The sequence below is a fragment of the Trachurus japonicus genome, chromosome 15 (assembly GCF_045865225.1).
Source record: "Trachurus japonicus isolate A0001 chromosome 15, Traja_1.0".
NCBI lineage: Eukaryota > Metazoa > Chordata > Actinopteri > Carangiformes > Carangidae > Trachurus > Trachurus japonicus.
The window spans coordinates 10,024,387-10,042,936 of NC_140921.1; the positions used below are offsets into that span (position 1 = coordinate 10,024,387).

The 18,550-nt window shown below is 41.1% G+C and overlaps 1 protein-coding gene across 16 annotated transcripts in view; it reads right to left on the minus strand.

Moving 5' to 3' along the window:
- LOC146973207 (mitogen-activated protein kinase kinase kinase kinase 3-like) overlaps positions 1-18,550 on the minus strand; it is a 39,253-nt gene that overhangs the window by 14,826 nt on the left and 5,877 nt on the right. For 6 of the 16 annotated variants that reach the window (XM_085799491.1, XM_085799490.1, XM_085799486.1 and 3 more), the window contains exons 2-15: positions 12,374-12,431; positions 11,733-11,823; positions 11,447-11,511; positions 11,266-11,321; positions 10,281-10,328; positions 10,022-10,064; positions 9,703-9,775; positions 9,036-9,167; positions 8,460-8,522; positions 8,213-8,294; positions 7,777-7,893; positions 5,001-5,079; positions 4,817-4,875; positions 97-149 (exon numbers count right to left, since the gene is read on the minus strand). In XM_085799491.1, the coding sequence (XP_085655617.1) occupies positions 97-149; positions 4,817-4,875; positions 5,001-5,079; positions 7,777-7,893; positions 8,213-8,294; positions 8,460-8,522; positions 9,036-9,167; positions 9,703-9,775; positions 10,022-10,064; positions 10,281-10,328; positions 11,266-11,321; positions 11,447-11,511; positions 11,733-11,823; positions 12,374-12,431 (1,019 nt within the window). Of the gene's footprint in view, positions 1-96; positions 150-2,249; positions 2,313-4,816; positions 4,876-5,000; positions 5,080-7,176; positions 7,252-7,776; positions 7,894-8,212; positions 8,295-8,459; positions 8,523-9,035; positions 9,168-9,702; positions 9,776-10,021; positions 10,065-10,280; positions 10,329-11,265; positions 11,322-11,446; positions 11,512-11,732; positions 11,824-12,373; positions 12,432-18,550 lie in introns of all 16 variants that reach the window. The other 10 variants (XM_085799487.1, XM_085799478.1, XM_085799477.1 and 7 more) reach the window with 3 other exon arrangements.

Genomic DNA, 18,550 nt, shown 5'->3' on the forward strand with positions numbered 1-18,550 from the left:
AAAAAAAACTGGGACAGTCGCAACTGGAATAAGGAGGAGGCAAGGGAAAGAAACAGAACATGATGAGACAGACTTAAGAGAGAAGGTGAGACTCACTTGTTTCCTCCCAGCAGGCTCGGAGAGTCATGGCCATACTCCAGCTGCAGGTCCTACGAGAGAGACAAAAGACGTTACTGCTGTGACATGATATTTCACAAACTGTTTCATTTATGATGCTATGTATCTGATTTCTCCACAGGCACAAACAAACAGGGCTGAAGCTCTGGGTCATGTGGCTGAAATGAACCACACCGAAGTAGTGACCACAACTGAAACCCTGTTCAAGTGCCAAAATGACTACAGGAGCTGTGACTGTAGCAGCTACAGCAACAACAGTTCAACAGCCCACTAGAAATAAAACCATCCCCATAAGAGTTCATAACCACAGAGGTGCACAGATACAGTGTATACAGGAGGCACGTGGCTGTATGCGTATAGATTTGACTCTTGCTGAGTTCACATTGTGGCATAATAAATGTATTTAATAGACAAAATTTGCCTATAAATGGAATTACAGGTGCACAAAATAACAGAGAGAAACTGAGTGTGATTCTCTCAGAGGAAGATTTTTCTGGACTCCAAAAGAGTAAAACAATTGTTGAATTCCTGCTTTATCCTTATCAGCCGAAGTAAAAACAAGAGCAGGCTGATAAATGTAGACATGTGTGGTTGGTTCCCAAACTCTTTTTGGCCTGTGATGCCCTAAGATTCATAAGTGTATTTATGAACTGTCATCACAACAAGTTATGACCTGGTTTCACCCCAAAAAAGGTGAAAGCGGCAACAATTTCACATGAAAAAGGTAAGATAAAGGCAAAAACCATCACAGCAACCAAGGTAATTAAACCACAGTACAATTGAATGTGGGAATAGCACACAGTAAAAAGATTTTTTTCTATTTTCACACCCCTCCAGCCTGTGGTGAGACCCAGAGCTCGACAGGATGCTGCGCCTCGTTATGGCTGCAAAGCTGAAAAATGGCTGCTCTGTGGCCAAAGAGTTGTTTCTGAACACAGCAGCTTCTCGAATGTGAACAGGATTATTGGTGACTGGTTAATTTTTGTGTGTTTTTTGCAGCAGCAGCTCTGGTGGAGTTCAGTTCAAAACCAACAGTTCATACAATACAACCACAATGTGAATGCAGCATTGTGCCACAAAAAAGATAATGACATAATGCAACAAGCGTGCAGAAGGCGACACGCATACTGCGAAACGAAGAGATAAGACACAAACACACAGTCGAACACACACACACACACACACACACACACACACACACACACACACACACACATACACACACGCACCCACACCGAAAAAAGGCCTCATTGCTCTGGTCAGCTACAAGACGCAAGAGGTTAGAGAACAAGTAAGCAGCGGTGTAGGAAAGAGACACACACACTTTGTGTAGAGAGAGAGAGAGCATGAGAAAGTGAAGTCAGACAAATTCAAGTAGAGAGTGAAAGGTGAAGTGTATAGACGTCAATATAAAATGTGATAATTGTCCTTGAGCAAGGCACTAAATCACTTCTGACCTCCAGCCCCTCATCTGCGTGTTTAAATGTGTGTATTTGAGTGAGTGTGTGTGTGTTGCTCCACACAAATCTCACATTTTCCAGGAAAAAAACAAAAAAAAAACACCCACAAGATTTATAATTTGATTTGACTGACTGTAACTTAAGTGTGCACTGTGTGTGTATCTGAAAACAGGAAGAAGAAGAACAACAACAACAGCCACAACAGTCACTAACGACTTTTATCACCATGACGACTACAACACCAGTTAGTGAGGCAAAAAGCCAAGGCTGGAAAAAGAAGAAGAACAAAATGAACAGTAACAGATGGAAGGACCAGAATAGATGGAACAAATATGTGAAAATGAACAAAAAAAATATACATGTTGGGACACCGAGCAGCCAAAGCAATCAGCAGTCTGGAAAATAAAAAAAAATAAAAAAAAAAGAGAGAGAGGGGGGAAAGAAAGAGAGACAGCAGGGGCTCGGAAAGCAAGGGAGCCAAAAGAAGGACAAGTTCTTGCCCTTCGTAAAAGGATTACAAATGAAAAGTGTGGAGTGGGTGAGTTGGAGGTATAAAAAAAAAAAAAGGAGGTATAAGGTTAGAGAAATGAACAGCTGGAGAATTAAAAAAAGCGATAGAGGCTGAGTGAGAGAGGGAGAGTGAGAGAGAGAGAGAGACAGAAAGAGTACTACCAGATTAGATCTCGCGGTATAGTAGAGCTCCTCAACACAGTCCAGATAGGGCTCAGAATCACACTGGTCAGCAAGACAGAGCGAGAGAGACCTCAGTTAATACATTAACCTGGACTGATGGAGGGGGCAAAAGGGGGGGAGGAGACGGGGGAGGAATGGAGGCAAGGTTGCAAGAGAGAGGATGATAAATGAAAAATGGATGAAGGCCAAAAATGTTCTATGACGTCAATGGATCGGTAAAGACAGGGGAGGAGGTAGATACCGGGACATTAATGTGAAGAGAAGAGGCAATGGATGGGAGACAGATTAAACAAGGCATGGATGCATCTGGGAATAAACTGGGACAGGTTTAGAGTGGGGGTGGGCTCAAAAACTGTATGGTAATATTTCTTTTAACTCTACATGTTACTTAAATCCATTTTTCCCAGGTGTATGTTGTTGCTATGGACATGTTTTTGTTTTTTTTTTATGACATAAGACGTTCAAAATGCTGAATGTTACTCAATCCATTGACTCATCATCTCTCTCTGTACTTGCCAGAAAGTCTCCATTGAACAAAAGGCTCCTGCTCATCCTTTTAATAATCTGTTACAGGATTATTGTAGTAAGGTTCATTGATTTTAAAATGTACTATAATCTTGAGAAGACAGATCTTGAAGAGATAAAACAAAAACACCGTAGTCAGCAAGACTGAGAGAGACCCCATGTTATTAGATTACTTTTAAAGGAGAAGGGAGGAAATGAAGGGAAAAGGGGGACGAATGTCGCTGAATGTCATGAAGACCTGCACATATGGCTGTGTTCTTAAATAATAAATAGATGGAGTGACAGAGACGATGACTGGTTATAAAGATGGCGGACATGACAGTGCCCCGAAAGTGAAGCCAAAATATCTCAATTGCCCTGTGATGGCTTAAAGCTGTGTTAGTCTTGAATTCCTGTTCCCATTCAAACTAAAAAAACCAAAACAAACAGATGTTAAAGGGATAGTTCAACATTTTGGCAAATTGGCCCATTGCCATAATCCCTATAGCCATAGCAGTAGGTTCGTTACCTTTATTTGTCATTGTGCAGGTCACAACTTGTCCACGAGAGCGTTTTCGTTGTTGGATTGAACCTAGAAATCCCATTAGCCTCCGTAGCGTAGCTCTGAGCAGCTCGCGGCTCTGCTCCGCTGTTCTAAAAACAGCTTGCACCAACAACTAAAGGTAACAAACCTACTGATAAAACTATAGGGATTATGGCAATGGGCCAATTTGCCAAAATGTTGAACTATCCCTTTAACTCAATTTGTACAAACATGCTTTCTGTCATTTTAGGTTGTTCTTATCCCACTGATATGTGCTCAACACATCAGTTTAACATTGTTCTGGTGATTGACTGGATCTGGAAGACGCATTGAGTGGCTCCTAACGACATCACTGGCACAAGATGGCAGCTCTTGTATCCAGGATATTTTGGCTTCATTCTTGTACACGGCATCGTCCATCTTTATAAACAGTCACTAGACAGTGGTGAGGAGCAGACGAGGGCTCGACTTGATTTTAAAGATGGGTTTTCTCAGGGGACGAGTGATACAAGAGGGGGGGCGAGGTTTGTGGTTTGTGGAAAAAGTGCATGTGCAAAGAAAGGACAGAAAAAGTGGGAGACAGTGAGGGGGAGGGAGGACTGACATTGTGACTGTGCATGAACCCTGCACCATCCCATCTGTTCACACTATAAGCAACAACTTTTTTCACAAAGGGGGGAAAAATAAAAGTCTAACTATCTTCTGAGGACCCTAGTGAGAAATTCCTGTTAGTTACAGTACGTGTCCATCCAGGCCTGTAAGTAAGTAAGTAAGGAGACATTATGGCAAGAGAGCTGTTCACAGTTCACAGGCAAGGTGGGACATATCGTCCCTGTAGTAAACGTATTCTAGGTCTGCACCAGTGTCTCTGAGCTACAACACGGACTGGATTCCTCCACAGGAAGGTAACCTTGATCAGATGCCTGCACCTCCTTTCAGTGCAAAAGGGGCAGCAGCTCTACTCTGAGCTCCTGTTTTTATCTCCTGTCCCTGCACAGAAAGCTAATTTTGTCTGCTTGTATCCACGATATCAAGCTTCTGTGCAGCACACAGCAAATCAGATTACAGTGGTGGGAGAAAAAAAAAATTAGGGTTATAGTTGAAAACTCCAAGCAAACACATTAACATACACTGCTTTTAGAGTTCATTTTTACTGCACTGACTGGTCACAAATCTGATTCTCATCTACCCAGTAAAAAAAATTTGAACCATAGCTGACATTATCGGGATAAATCTGGACGTCCTTATTGAAAAAAAACGCTTCAATTCAATGCTCTATCCTCCAGAGTGAACTTCGTAGATGGGCTTCATGTTCAGTTCACCACAGACTGACGACATTATGGGTTGGTCAGGGTGCTTCCCGTGATTAGGTGAGGATCAGCCATGCCGATAGTGGTGAAGTGACATTCACACAAACCATTCGGTATAATCTCATACACACAGACACACACATACTGTACACACATAGAAGAGACATAAACCACAGGTAGAAACTCACCGGTTCGTGATGGGGTTCTGTCTCTTTTCTCAATGGAGGATCAAACTTCACCTGACCAACTGAGAAAGTAAAGAATAAAGAGACAAACAGTGGTGATGAGATCGGGGTTTTCTGACATGAAATTAAAAAAAATCGAATTAAAGATGAGTTTGTTTGTTTGTGTTGATCTTGTGTACACACTCACAGTTTATCTCAGACAGTGTCTTTCCTTCCCTAGTGCTCCTGCTGGTGGATCGAATACGATGAGGAACAGAGACCGGAGACTGGCAGGAAAGAGACAGAGACACAAACACACAGTCAAGTAGCTGCTGTGCAAAGAATATACACAGTGTAGTAATTCACACCGCACTTGAGAAGATTACAATAGGCCAAGGAAAGAAACAAAAAAAAACAAAACAAAACAAAAAAAAACAAAAAACTGCTTAATCCCGGTGCTGTTTCCTGTGGGTGGGATTTGATGACACAGCAAAACAGCCAGCTGCACTCTGGTAGCAGACAGCCAAAACATAGCAACACAGATGGGAAAACACAAACTTTGCAGGCAACAACATTAACGTTTCACTCCAGTGTTGTCATCTATACATTGTCTACTGTACATTGTTTTAGAATTTGAGTCCATATACTTTAAAAATAGAGGCCAATAGCTGACACGAGCCTCTATCAGTCAACATATTGTCCATTAAAAAAAAAAATACACTGGATAGACAGATGGATGTCTTCAGTATAAAGATGTAGACTCAATACACAGCAACCTCAAACCATGCTGGTAAAGTGACCAGAGAAAGACAAACCAAGACTTTAACAGATCCATATAAGTGAGCCACATCTGTAGCACGGAGCAGCCAACAACAGGTTCGTCAGTTTAAAACCACCACTTATAGTTGTAATCAAGTCCATTCTCGAAACACACAAATCATTGGTTAGTAGCTGTAAAGGCAAAAATGAAGATGGATTCCACAATCCCCAGTTTGTTCATAATGCATCCTGTATCCTGTGCTTCCAAACCACCAGATGGAGAGATAAAGCTTTGATCTTTTAACCAGAGCTGGGTTTAAAAAAAAACCAAAACTATTTTCAAACCCTTGGACAGAGACTCACTCACTGTATCATTGATTTCCGATATTTTCCTGAACCTCAAGATTATTTAAGCTGAGGCTTTGGTATCGTTTTAACCCCACTATTAAAGAAAACATACAAGAGATGACCACAATGTCAACACTGTTAAAAAGTAAGAACAATGTGACCTCTTTGTGGTTTAGATGCATTGTTCTGAGTATGAGTATGATGCTGAGAGACTTTGGAAACCATCTTTATGAACCTTGACATTTCTGTATCGCCCAGCTGCTGCCACAGAACTCGAATGAACCGATGAGCCATAGTGATGTCACTTCCTGATCTGCTGTTATATAGCAATATTATGGCTGCCAAAGAATCTAAATAATGTTGTCATGGAAATTAGCATAGTTTTTATATACATAGTGTAGCCCATGCATGACATTTATAAAGCTGTGGTATTGATTATATTTCCTTAGATGAGAATAGAATAGAATGCTTTATTGTCACTGGCATGTGAGGCTCAGACCCTAACAGTGAAACAACAAAATTAGTTTAGGCTACACAAACCATAGTGCAACAATATGACAAAATATAAGACAATAAATATAAATATAAAAGTTGTAGCATGTAAAAGTAATATATACAATATACTAAAACTATAGCTATAAACTTAGATATTAAATATATACCTCTATATTAATAAAAACACTTTGATAATCATAATTAAATCAAATGCAGTATTTTATTCATAAAGTCTTAACCTCAACCATCTAGTTTAGTGTATTTAAATAATGGCCTGTATGCTACAATCATAATTACAGGGTTATGCACGACGTTTTAATTTGTTTAGGAACAAAATATATGATTTAAATTATATTCTGCACTCTGTGAAGTTCAACCTCATGACTTAACTTTAAGCAAATATTTGATATAATTGTTCTATTGCGGATTAATCAGTTATTGCTGGTGTATCTGACTATATTGCATGAATTAAAATTGTGACTGAAAAAACAACCACCACCAGCTGATGGATGCATGTCAACAGAAAGGCATGAACGTTTTTAATACAAGCGCTCACTGGTATGTTGAACTAATTACACAATCGCCATGGCAATCCATCAACGGTCTGAGCCTCACATGCCAATGTCAGTTTCCATGACAACACCAGTAGACACTCAGTTGAACGGAAAATACACTTTCAGTTCATTCAGTCCTGTGGTCGTCCTCCTCCATGTGAAAACACAACTGACAGTCCAGTTAGAAATGAAGTCACTGCAGAGTCACACCGCAGCCAACCCGGGTACCTTCCTACGGGCCGCAAAACGGGGTGCGCGCCGAGCACCGGGGCTTATGGGTAGGAAATGACCTCTGTACTTAAACTGAGGAGGAGGAGGAGGTCGAGGATGGGGAATGGAGACAAGAAGACAGGGGGAGGGAAGAGAGGGAGAAAGAAGGAGAAGAGAAAAGTAAGGAGAAGGGAGAAGTGCTACAAGGAGGAAGAGGAAAGAGGAAGAAAGAGAAGACACAAAGAGTGAAATGAAAGACAAACAAGAAGATAGATGGAAGAAGAAGCACAAAGAGTAAAATAAGAAGAGGGAGAGGAAATAAGGAGTAGGGGACAAAGAGCAGAAAGATGAGTCACATGTGCCAGAGAGAGGAGGGACTGCGGTTGAGGACAGTATGGATGAATGGCAGCGGATGGCGGAGGAATTTAATGAGAGAGGAACAAATGAGGAGACAGAAAGACACCATTTGAAGGGAAGGAAGAAGAAAATCAAGATCCAGCAAAACATAATCATTTCTCTGATGAGCTGCCTTGAATCTTGATCACACTTATTTTGAAAAAAAGAAAGGAAAAAAAAGACAATAAAAGCAAAACCTCAAAAGAGAAGGTCAAAGGTTACCTCAGGTTCAGGGTCGTCATCGTCAAAGTCGTTGAAGGTGCTGTGGTCGGGGTTGTTGGCTTTGTCCAGCAGCTCGATTGCCAGCGTCCTGCTGAGGGGCTGCGACACAAAAGGGTGCTGGAAGAGCAACAGAGGAGGGAACCAGTCAGAATCTTAGGTGTGAGAAGCTGTGATGGATGTTTGATGCAGTCTTTTTAACAAACAGTATATTTTTAGTACCAGAAGAATAAACCTGAAAATGTTGCATTTTTATGAGAAGTGGAAGACAGAATGAGGTTCTCAGATGATATGAACAAGGAATTTATTTTATATCTAATGTGCTGCGCCACTGAGAGGAGGATGGAGAGGGTATCTCAGATTTACTTCAGCTGGGACGGGGGAACTGCTCAGAGCAGGGCCACTTGTGTTTTTGTAAATATGTTTTTGTGCTACTCACCTGCAGGAGTTTCTCAGCTGTGGGCCTCTTCTTTGGGTTCTTGGTCAGGGCGAGTTTGACGAAATGGTGGAAGTTATTTGTCCTGTTTGTTCCACAGAGAGAGGGAAGACAGAGAAGAAGAGAATGAGTGAAACACAGACTTGATAAAACTGTTTATACTACTACATGAAATGTGTCTGAATGGCTGTAAAAAAAAAAAAAAAAAAAAGTAAATTAAGAAGAGCGTGTGACGGGGTCGGGGTCTCACCATTTGATTTTATCTTTCAACTTAGGAGGCTGGAAATTACTCTTGGTCATTAAGAACAGAGCCCTGTGTGGAAAGAGGGGAAGACAAGGATTAATCCCAAAGGCTTAACAGTAACGTAATGTTAAACAGTGAGGAAAGTGCAGCTTGCACAGCATGCAATTATAAAGACTACACCCTACACAACATCTGCTGCAGGTTCTTAAGTTCACAGTTTCTCATCAATTTACGTAAAAAACGTCCCACTTTACAATTACACTGTTTTGGTTAAACTATCCTTAATTACATATTGTATATTTGTTGTTTTAACAACATGGCTGAGAGTGGTGGCTGCTTTGTTGTGACATCACAAAGTTACAGAAGTCCTGGTGGCTCGTTTAAGGCTGAATTTGACTAAACTAATGTAAAGTTGAGGGATCCCTCCCAGAGGAATCAGTACTCTAAACGCAGATGTGGCTTTTCTGCTCCAATTACTAAGTGAAGTAACAATTTAATTGTCCACATATCCATACCATATGTATTGTACACATAACACCTACACATAAATACACACACACACACATTTACACACTCTTCTACCTCATGGGGTGCAAATCAAACATTGGCGGTTGTAGTTCAGCCAGCTCTATTGCTGTGATTCCCACAGCCCAGATATCACACAGCTGGTTGTAACCTCCTTTCCTCTCCACTGCTGCTACTTCTGGAGCCATCCTACAGACGGAGACAGACACAGAAGGAGGGCAAGGAAAAAAAAGGGAAAGAATTAAAGTCTTTTTTTTTAACAAAAGCAGGTTAATTAAACAGCCAGGCAGACACAAGAAAAGATGTTGTTTTTTCACAGTATTTCCCTGCAGAAGCACAAAGGTTTCCCACTATGACTTTGATCTACAACTCTCCTGACTTCTCTATGAACCTCTGCCTGTCTGCGTCTCTCTGGACGTCAAAAATACTATTCATTCCTGGTTTGTTAAGGTTTTGTGAAGATGTGCATAATCTGGATTCACTACAGAAACCATCGGCTAATGTGATAAATGCATGAAACATGTCCGATGAGACACTGACGCTTAAGACAAATTCCTTCAGCCTGCCTGATGTCAGACCATTTATCAAATTCCTGCACTTTCCCCCAACTGATCAAAGGCCTCTTGAGTGCAGTAGGAAGTTGGATTTTATACGTATATTTGGCCCTTCATGCTTGTTCACATTCAGCTTTACAGGAGATGACAGAAAAACAAGCACAACTCACCAGTACGGAGTTCCAATGAATGACTTCCTCTTGGCTAGAGTTGCTGTGATCTGGGCTGATACACCAAAGTCAGCTGGGGAAGGAGAAAGGGGGGAAGGGAATAAGACAGAAGAATGAAATGGAGGATAATGGAAGGGAAGGAGTGAAAGAATGAAGAGGGAATTTGAGAGAGAAATAAATTTTAAAAGAGGTGAGAGTAGGAGTGGTAATGATTATACAAAGTGGGGGCACGAGAGAGAAAAGAAAACCAAGTCAGTGAATGAGGCCTTTAAGACTCAACCTTTTGAAGCAGCAGAAGGAAATTGCGTGTTCCTCTTACCTAGTTTAACATAGCCGTTGTCTGTCAGGAGGATGTTGGCTCCCTGTCAGAGACAAACACGCCATGTGTCAAGACGCAACGAGACAAATCACACAACAGGTCAATTTAAGTGAAGGTTTATTGTCGCCTGCAGCTATGAATCAGTAATCTTATGTGATATTTAAATGAGCAATGACATACAGGTGACAGAAGATGATAGTAATATACATGTTTAATTCTTTTATCTCATACACATACATACAGTTCTCTCCAAACTCACCTTAATGTCTCTGTGCATTTTGCCTTTATTGTGAAGATAATATAAACCCTGGAAACAGAATCACAGTTTTAAAACGCACGCATGGAAAACAGTTTGATCTTCTGACCATAAAACATCACATAACTCAGATAAGAGGGAATATAAGCTTTTGGGTGTGAATATTTCTGAAGATGAATGGTTGCATATTTGGAGAACACATCACAACAGTCAACTACATCATCACGTGAACTTAATTAGATTCTTTGTCACACCCAAAAGCCATGTTGAAGAAAATGTGGAGATATAAATGTAGACCATTCTCATGTTTTTTGGCTTTGTCCTTGAATCATACAATTTTGGGAAGATGTTCACCTAGTTATTGTCATAATTCTGAGCTATGCTGTATCTAAGTCATGTATATTACTGTGTTTTTGGCGACATGACAGGGAATGTTGTGTATAAAAGAGGGCAGTTATTTGCTGAAAATCTTGTTAGCAGCTTGTAAAAAAAAGAAAAGCAATCACGAGAAAGTGGTATAAGCCAGATCCACCGACACAAGATGACTGGCTGAAGATTGTGGATGAAATATAGGTTACGGAACAGTTGAGTCATATGAAATGACTCAAGAAGAACAATGTTGCGAAAAGTGTGAGAAATGGACTGATAAGCAAGGAACTAACTATAGAGACATGGCAATCCAGCATGTTCCCTTTCTGAAGTTTGTTTTTATTTTATTTGTATATGATTTTCTTTTTTTTCCAATGGATGAAAAAAAGCAACAAAAAGAAAGTATCAAAAAAAACAAACATCACATAACGCAGGTACAGTATGTCTGTGCAGGACTGTAAAGATTACGCAGAAAAGCCTCTGAACAGGTGTCAAAGCTCCTTTAGAGAGAAATGAAGCAGTTCCTGATAAAAAAAGAGGCGCTACCTCCCTGTTCACTCCCTCTCCTCTATTAAAAAATACACGTACGCTGATATGACAAACACACTGGATACTCTACCTGCAGGGTCTCCCGCGACATGTAGGCTATCTGTGACTCTGATAAGGGCCCAGTTACTGGAGGAGTGAAATAAGGGATATTAGAGAGTGAGAATAAGATAAAGCTAAATAAAAAAGACAAGAGAAACAACACAGTTAATATCAGAATGTGTGTATGTGTGTGTTTGAGTGCATGTTGTTACCGTGATAGATGTCCTGCAGAGAGCCTCCTCCACAGTACTCCATACTGATCCATAACTTATCTCTCCTGCACACACACACACGCGACACTTTGTCAGTATACTTTACACAAACAAATTCCCCCTCGCACACATACACACACACCAGCTCATCCTTCTGTGACAGAACACACACATGCATGCAAACCAGAGTAACACAACATATTTGATGACGACCATCGACCATAACTAAATTGTAGATGTGACACACATACAGGCGCAGACACCACACGCACACTAACTAACTTACCGGAGATAACTGCCGAAATAGGCAACGATGTTGGAGTGTTTACAGTCTTTCATCATTATAATTTCCTGCTGGACGACAGCAAAGTCCTCACCTGGAGAGAAAACACAAGTGTAGATGTTATTACGATGATTATCTGGTATCTTAAGGCTTGATATGGTTATTATTATTATTTACAAAGCAATAGTAACAGAGCAGAGAAGTTGATTTATCATGGATTTGTGTCAGTGTGTGTGCGTGTGTGGCTAAATGCTGCAGGGCTAACTCATGGAAGTCAGTGTAAATGGATGCAGAGGAGGCTTCTACATATATTCTTTATTTAAATTCAACCTTGAGGTCCTTCATTATTCAGCAGCAGTGTACAGCAACACTTCCTGTGACTATGGAGGTTTCTTTTTTCCTTTATTTAGTGGAGGACAACATGATAATGCACGGAACAAAGATAAAAAGGGCAAGAAAGGGAGTAAACAGGGGGTGTGGAAAAAAAGTCTGATGAAGGAAGGTTACAGAAAAAAAAGAAAGAGTGAAAAAGAGAAGAGCACAAGCTGCCAAAGTCATTTAGAGGGAGGTATAGCGAAAAAATTGGGACATAAAGGAATAGAGAGAGAGAGAGAGAGAGAGAGAGATGAGATGAGATAACTCACCCGGTTCAAGCTTGATGACTTTGATAGCAGCCAACTCTCCTGTGTTTACATTACGAGCCTGAAAGAAAGAGAGAGAGAGGAGAGAAAATGAGTTAGAGGAGCCTCAAAAACATGCATGTTCATGCAATTTTGTGGTGAAGCAGGTCTGGGCTGCGACCGACGCCATGTGTGCAAGAAAACAACATTGCACTGGCACAGTGAAGGGGGGTTCCAAAGAGTTGGGGCCTAGCGTGGTATTTTTGCCACATAACAGGATGTAATCCAGCAATCCACTGAATTAGTCTGTGAGTGACATGCAAGCACACAGATGTTCTGTTAAACTGGTAATTATGATCAAAATCAGTCTACTGGTGTTTAATGAACCTTCAGAATCATTCATCTATTACACAAACCAGCATTAAAGTTAAGACAAGTGCATGGATGAAACTGCAGGTATGACGGGAAATCCTAAAGACAGCTCAGAGTGGTTGTATCCCACTTGAAACTGTAATCAACTTAAATCCAGCTGTTAAACAATAATACCTCCTAAATGCAGAGACTCTGTATCAGAAAAAAAATCAAACTGCTTGAACAAGTTAGGATAATTTACACTACTGATATAACATCAGGGTTCAAGTCCAGACTGATGCAAAATAACCTGATTAACAAAATGATGTCATGATGCCTCATCGGTCATGTGTGAGATGCAGCCAAGGAGGTAAAAACAACAACAAACGATGTAGGTGATAAGGCACTGGCAGGGTGGTGGCACAGACCTCGACAGTGATCTTACTGTATTCCTGAAAAGCTGTCTTTTTTATCGAAAAGTATTTTCTTGTGCAGAATACAGAGGCTGATTTTCTATAAATAGCCGACTGTGTGTTTACATTTTAGCGGCAGCGCTGGATGGGGAGAGGAATTCTATATGAAGTATGCATGAATAAAAGATGGTTTTTCAGAGGAGGCAATGAATTGCTCACTTCTCCCCGGCCAAGAATGTGCAAGTGTGACCGTGTGTGACATTGCATACGCATGTGTGAGAATAAGACAGAGAGAGTGAGAGAGACGGAGCGTGTAAGGAAAATAAGCAGAAGGAACTGAAGCGGGTATCTTCGGGTAACTGATAAGAATTTCTACGTTGAAGACAAAACAAGCACTTCAATACCTTTTAACGGCTTGAGGCTAATGTGTCAAGTCTCTGGCACAACGGCTCTAATTTCTTCTCCTTATGGACTTGGAGGAAGCAGCTGACAGAAACACCCACATCTACCCTGATCCTGGCTGCAGCCGCGCCGGCATATTTACCCAACATTAGTGAGAAAAACCATGACACTTTACATTCTGCTCCGCTCACTTTACTGGAAAGTTGTTAAATACTAGAGCGGTCTATATAAGGATCCAAGTGGATAATTTCCATTTTGATATATTCACATCAGGACAGGGGAATGTGTATATTTTAAATCAGAGATATAAATATAAAAGATTTTTCATTACTTATCAGATTTGTGTAGCCTTTTGACTAATTATCCCATACAAATGAAAGATGAAAGATGTGTCATATTAGTGTGAAGAGTTTCCATTCTCTTCAGTTTATTACTGAATTCTATAATTACAGGGCTAAGCTACTTATATTAATTGCAAGTCTAAAAGTGTTTCAACCATATCTGATGAGGCAAAAGTAATTTAATAAAACATCAAAATGAGACGTACATTAAATGTCATCTAAGTTTTCTGATGCACTGATGCAGTTATAATGTGCCAAGTGAGCTGCCTTGTCAGCATGAGCAGTGATCGCCCTAACAGCTGAGGGGTGGAAGAAGAAAAAAAAAGGAAAAGTAGCACAAAACAGAATCTGAACTTCAAAAAACAAGACACGAGAGTACAGCGCAGACAAGTACACTGCAGAAACAGAGCAGCGAGAAGTACAACAACAGGAGAGAGGAGACAAAATAAAGCAAAGAAGTCAAGGGCAAGCACGGGGGGAAACAACTGCACTATCAAATATTAATCAGTTACATTACACACACACAATCAAAACCGATTTTTAGTTTTGAGGAACAGAAGAAGGACGAGAACTGTTTCCTCCTCGGTTCAAGGGGAAAATCAAGTGGAGAAGAACAGATGCAGAGGAGAAGGAGAAGGACAGAGGCGAGCACACTCCAAAACAAAGCTGTGGTGGTGGGGTAGGGTGGAGTGGGGTGGGGGGCACTGACAAAGAGATGCAAAGAGAAAAGACGAAGAGAGAGGAGCAGAGTGGAGAGCACAGACAGTGTGTCTTCAGTCAGCGATGACTCATAGAGCCCAGTGCCACTGTCAGTGGCAACAACACACACACACAGACACACACGGCCTGACTGGACTCGACTTGACTGACTGGTTGTTGTGACTGGCTGACTGGACTGACTGAAGCAAGCTGCTTGGTGTGACCACACGCGCACACGGGCGCAAGTTTGACCATCAGTCACACAAAATTCCTACTGTGCTGAAGCGGCCTTGAGCAACAGGGCCGAGGAAAACCAGCGCCTGAGCTGATGAACGTTTTTCAAGAGCAAATAAAAATCATAGTTAAAGAGAAACTACCGCATGCAAGTCCGGTCGCTTTTCCTGCTGTGCTGCTAACCCTCCTCTCGGCCATGTGCATTTGTTTACAACGAAACCGGTGAGAAAGCAATCGATAGAGTGGTAGATAATGTTATATATCATATAAAATGTAATGACAAACAAAAGATTACGGGTTACGGGGCGCGTTTGTGTCACGTCGGCAGAGACAAGAGCTGGGACACCAGTTGTTTTTCAGCAACGAGACGCAATAAGTGACAGGAGCGTGAAAGGCAGAGAGCCTCCATTCTCCCTCGTAACAAGTTAAGCCATTTATTAAACCATCACAATTACTTCAAAGCTGTTTAATTAAGGTAAAAATGTAGCATTGTTAAGCTACAGATCCTGCATAGTTCCTCTTTAAAGAACGTTTCAAAGGCCTGAACCTTCAAACCATCAAAAGACACAGATGGTGCTGATGCTGTGCGATGCTCATCTGGTCTCAGAGTACATCAGAGACATTTTCACCGGCTTTTCACGCTTGGTCAAACTTTTTGTGTCAACCAGCGTGATTCAGAAAACGCTCCAGTCCATCACCTCCAGTCGGTTCTCTTGTGTGATTTGTGAACAAAAATGAATGAATGAATGACAGGCTGAGAACAATACAGAAAATGCCACAGCAAAGCAGTGCAATCCATCATTCCCTGACATTTCAGGAAAAAAAAAAGTCTATTCAGTGACAAACTGAACAAATAATGGTCAAACACAGAAACCCCTTCACAGAAAGGTGGTTTTATTAGCTAGACTTAATGGATGGGAAGAAAAAGCTCAAGTTTATCACTCTGTCTGATTTATGATGGGTGGTGACAACTGCAAACCTGACAGCTAAGATGTTACAACATGAATTAATAACTAAGGTCATCACCTTTGCATGAGCATAGCCTCGGTCTCTGACTGCTGCATGTTGGAACAAAAAATGGCCTCAGAGTGCTTGGTGACAGCGACACAGAGGAAAAGTGATAAAAGGGAAACTATGCAAGTCTGGTCGCTTTTCCTCTGTTTTGCTAACCCTCCTCCTGGCCATGTGCATTTGTTTACAATGAAGCTTGCGAGAAATCAATCAATAGAGCGGTACATAACGTTATATATGATATACAATGTTATGACGTGTATATTTGTGTAGTCTTATCTGTTATAAACATGAGATTACAGGTTACCGGGCGCTTGGTGGAAGGCAGAAAGCCTCCATTCTCCCTCGTAAAAAGTTACATGTCATTAATTAAACCATCACAATTACCCCAAAGCAGTTTAATTAAGGTAAAAATGTTGTATAGTTAAGCTAAAAATCCTGCATAGTTCCCCTTTAAAGGTGAGAAAGCTGATGATGCAGATGCACTGAGAATGCTTTAACTGATTTCATGTCATACAGCTACTGGGTTATGGTATTGGAAAGCAATGTTTTTCAATATCATACTGTAAGCAGAGGAAATTCTCAAATATTCAACATGAACAGGAATGATTAAAGTCAGGAAGTGTCTCATTTAAGAAGACATATAATAAGAAAAAGGCAGCATGAGAGCAAACAATTAATTCTTGTGGTGAATGGATGAACTATCAATGAACTGGTCTTGAGGACACAGGACCCGGGGCCCACTGGGTCAAAGGCTCCTGGTCCAGATCCTCCCTTTGAAGTTAATGTAAACAATTTTTGTTGGGGTGTCAATCAAGGGACTACAAAGAAGAAGCCAAACAACCACAAAGAGACACATGGTGACTACAAAGAGAGACACAGACTGTTTGTAGTTGAAAGAGGCAAAAAAAAAAAATGACAAGAAGATATAAACTCAACTGAGGAGATGCATTGTTTGTCTCTCTCAGTCTGTGGGCAGCGTTCATGTCGTCTCATAATCCACTCATGCTTAACAGTATTTGATAAGCTGTGTTAGGGACACATTTTGTTCAGTACCAGGTGCGCTGAGCTCTAGTTATTAAATTAAATTATTACATAATGAGAATTGACTTAAAAAAAGGAGCAAATGAAACAATAAAAGCAACATTTTGGACGTATAGAGGAGATGTTTCCATGTGCTGTATCGGCCCGGTCTGCACAGGCTTAATGTGAGCCTGCCTGGACAGTAATGGAGAAACTTAGCTCATATCCATCATTAGCACCGTGTGCGTGTGTGTGTGTGTCCCTGTCTGTGTGTGATATACAGCATATGGCCAGCACAGTGGAGGATCAATGTGGCATTTCACTCTCTCCTCCTCTCTGGCCATGAAAAACAAACACGACCAACCTCAGCAGTAGCGGCTCACCATGCTAATCATCCCACTCAGCTTGAGCTTGAATCCTGCAACTTTAACTGTCAAAACAACAATAAAGGTGAAAACAGTGTGATTTCACTCTGAGGTGGTTTGATTACAGTGGTTTTTAAAAAAAATATTTTGTCTAAACTCAACTAATTTTCATTCAGACGAGGCTTGTTGTGCTATTTATCGTTAATCTGGTGTGACAGTTTTGTTGAGCTTAACTTGTGTCAGACCTCTTATCAGACAGACTGTCTTACATAAGGTCAGAGGTCATGCCGGTGTAGTGGTACTCTATTCGCAGATCTGAGTCACCTCCGGTCACAGGTTCATGTCCGAGGATTCACCCACTGATACTATCAACAAAGATCCAATATCAACCTTCATGCAGCTTTTCAGAAATCCATACACTCCGCGGTGTATTACAGATTTATAACACAAGCCTGCAAGTAATATAGAAGAAATATAAACGCTCGGTAGTGTAACTGATCCTAGTCACCTCCTCTCATGGTATCAGATAACCCGGAAAACTCGCCTGCTGAACTTTCTGTCGTAATTACGATCTCAGGCTCTCTTATCATCTCAGCAGCAGCAGCAGCAGCAGCACCTTCTGCTAAAGCCCAGTGAGCAGCTCCAACAAGAGTTACGGCTCGGCCCGGGGGGGCGATCACTGCAACAGTGGCCGGCCGGGCATTCGCTTCCCTTGATGAGATTTTTCCGAGAGATTTGAGGTTTCAAACTGACGATCATCCAATCACGAGCAAAGCCTCTCTGACCTTCGAGATAACCTATGCGTTTAGCCGTGACAAACTCCTCGCCTCGTTCTTGACATGCATTTCACGATTATCATATTGACTACCGTCCTGTGACGACCTTTTTTCCACTGCAGATGAAAGATCATCTCCTCCTCTGGTGGTTTAACTAACTAACTATTAACTAATCTTCCTGTGATCACCTTCAAAATGCATTGAAAAAATATAAAAACAAATCGACACCACACACGCTTTTTAACAGTTTCTGCCCAGTCTGAAACTCTTTAAGCAACCTGTACAGTCAAGAAAGAAAGCAAATGTCTCTCCTTTCTTAAAAAACACTCTCAACACATCAAAACAGCCGTTAATTGTTAAGAGAATTGGGTTTTTTAAAAAAAGAGCATGATTCAATAGTATTACTATTTTCCGTCAAAATAATGAATTCACAACTTTGCCACCTGTTTCCTCAGAGATCTCGGTGGTAACAGCTCCACAGCTCAGTCACTACAAGCTCATTGCAGCGGGAGCCAAATAGATGACGCCGACTACTTCTAAAATATCCACCAGCCAGGTATGTGGCAACATCCTGCTTTATCTTTCC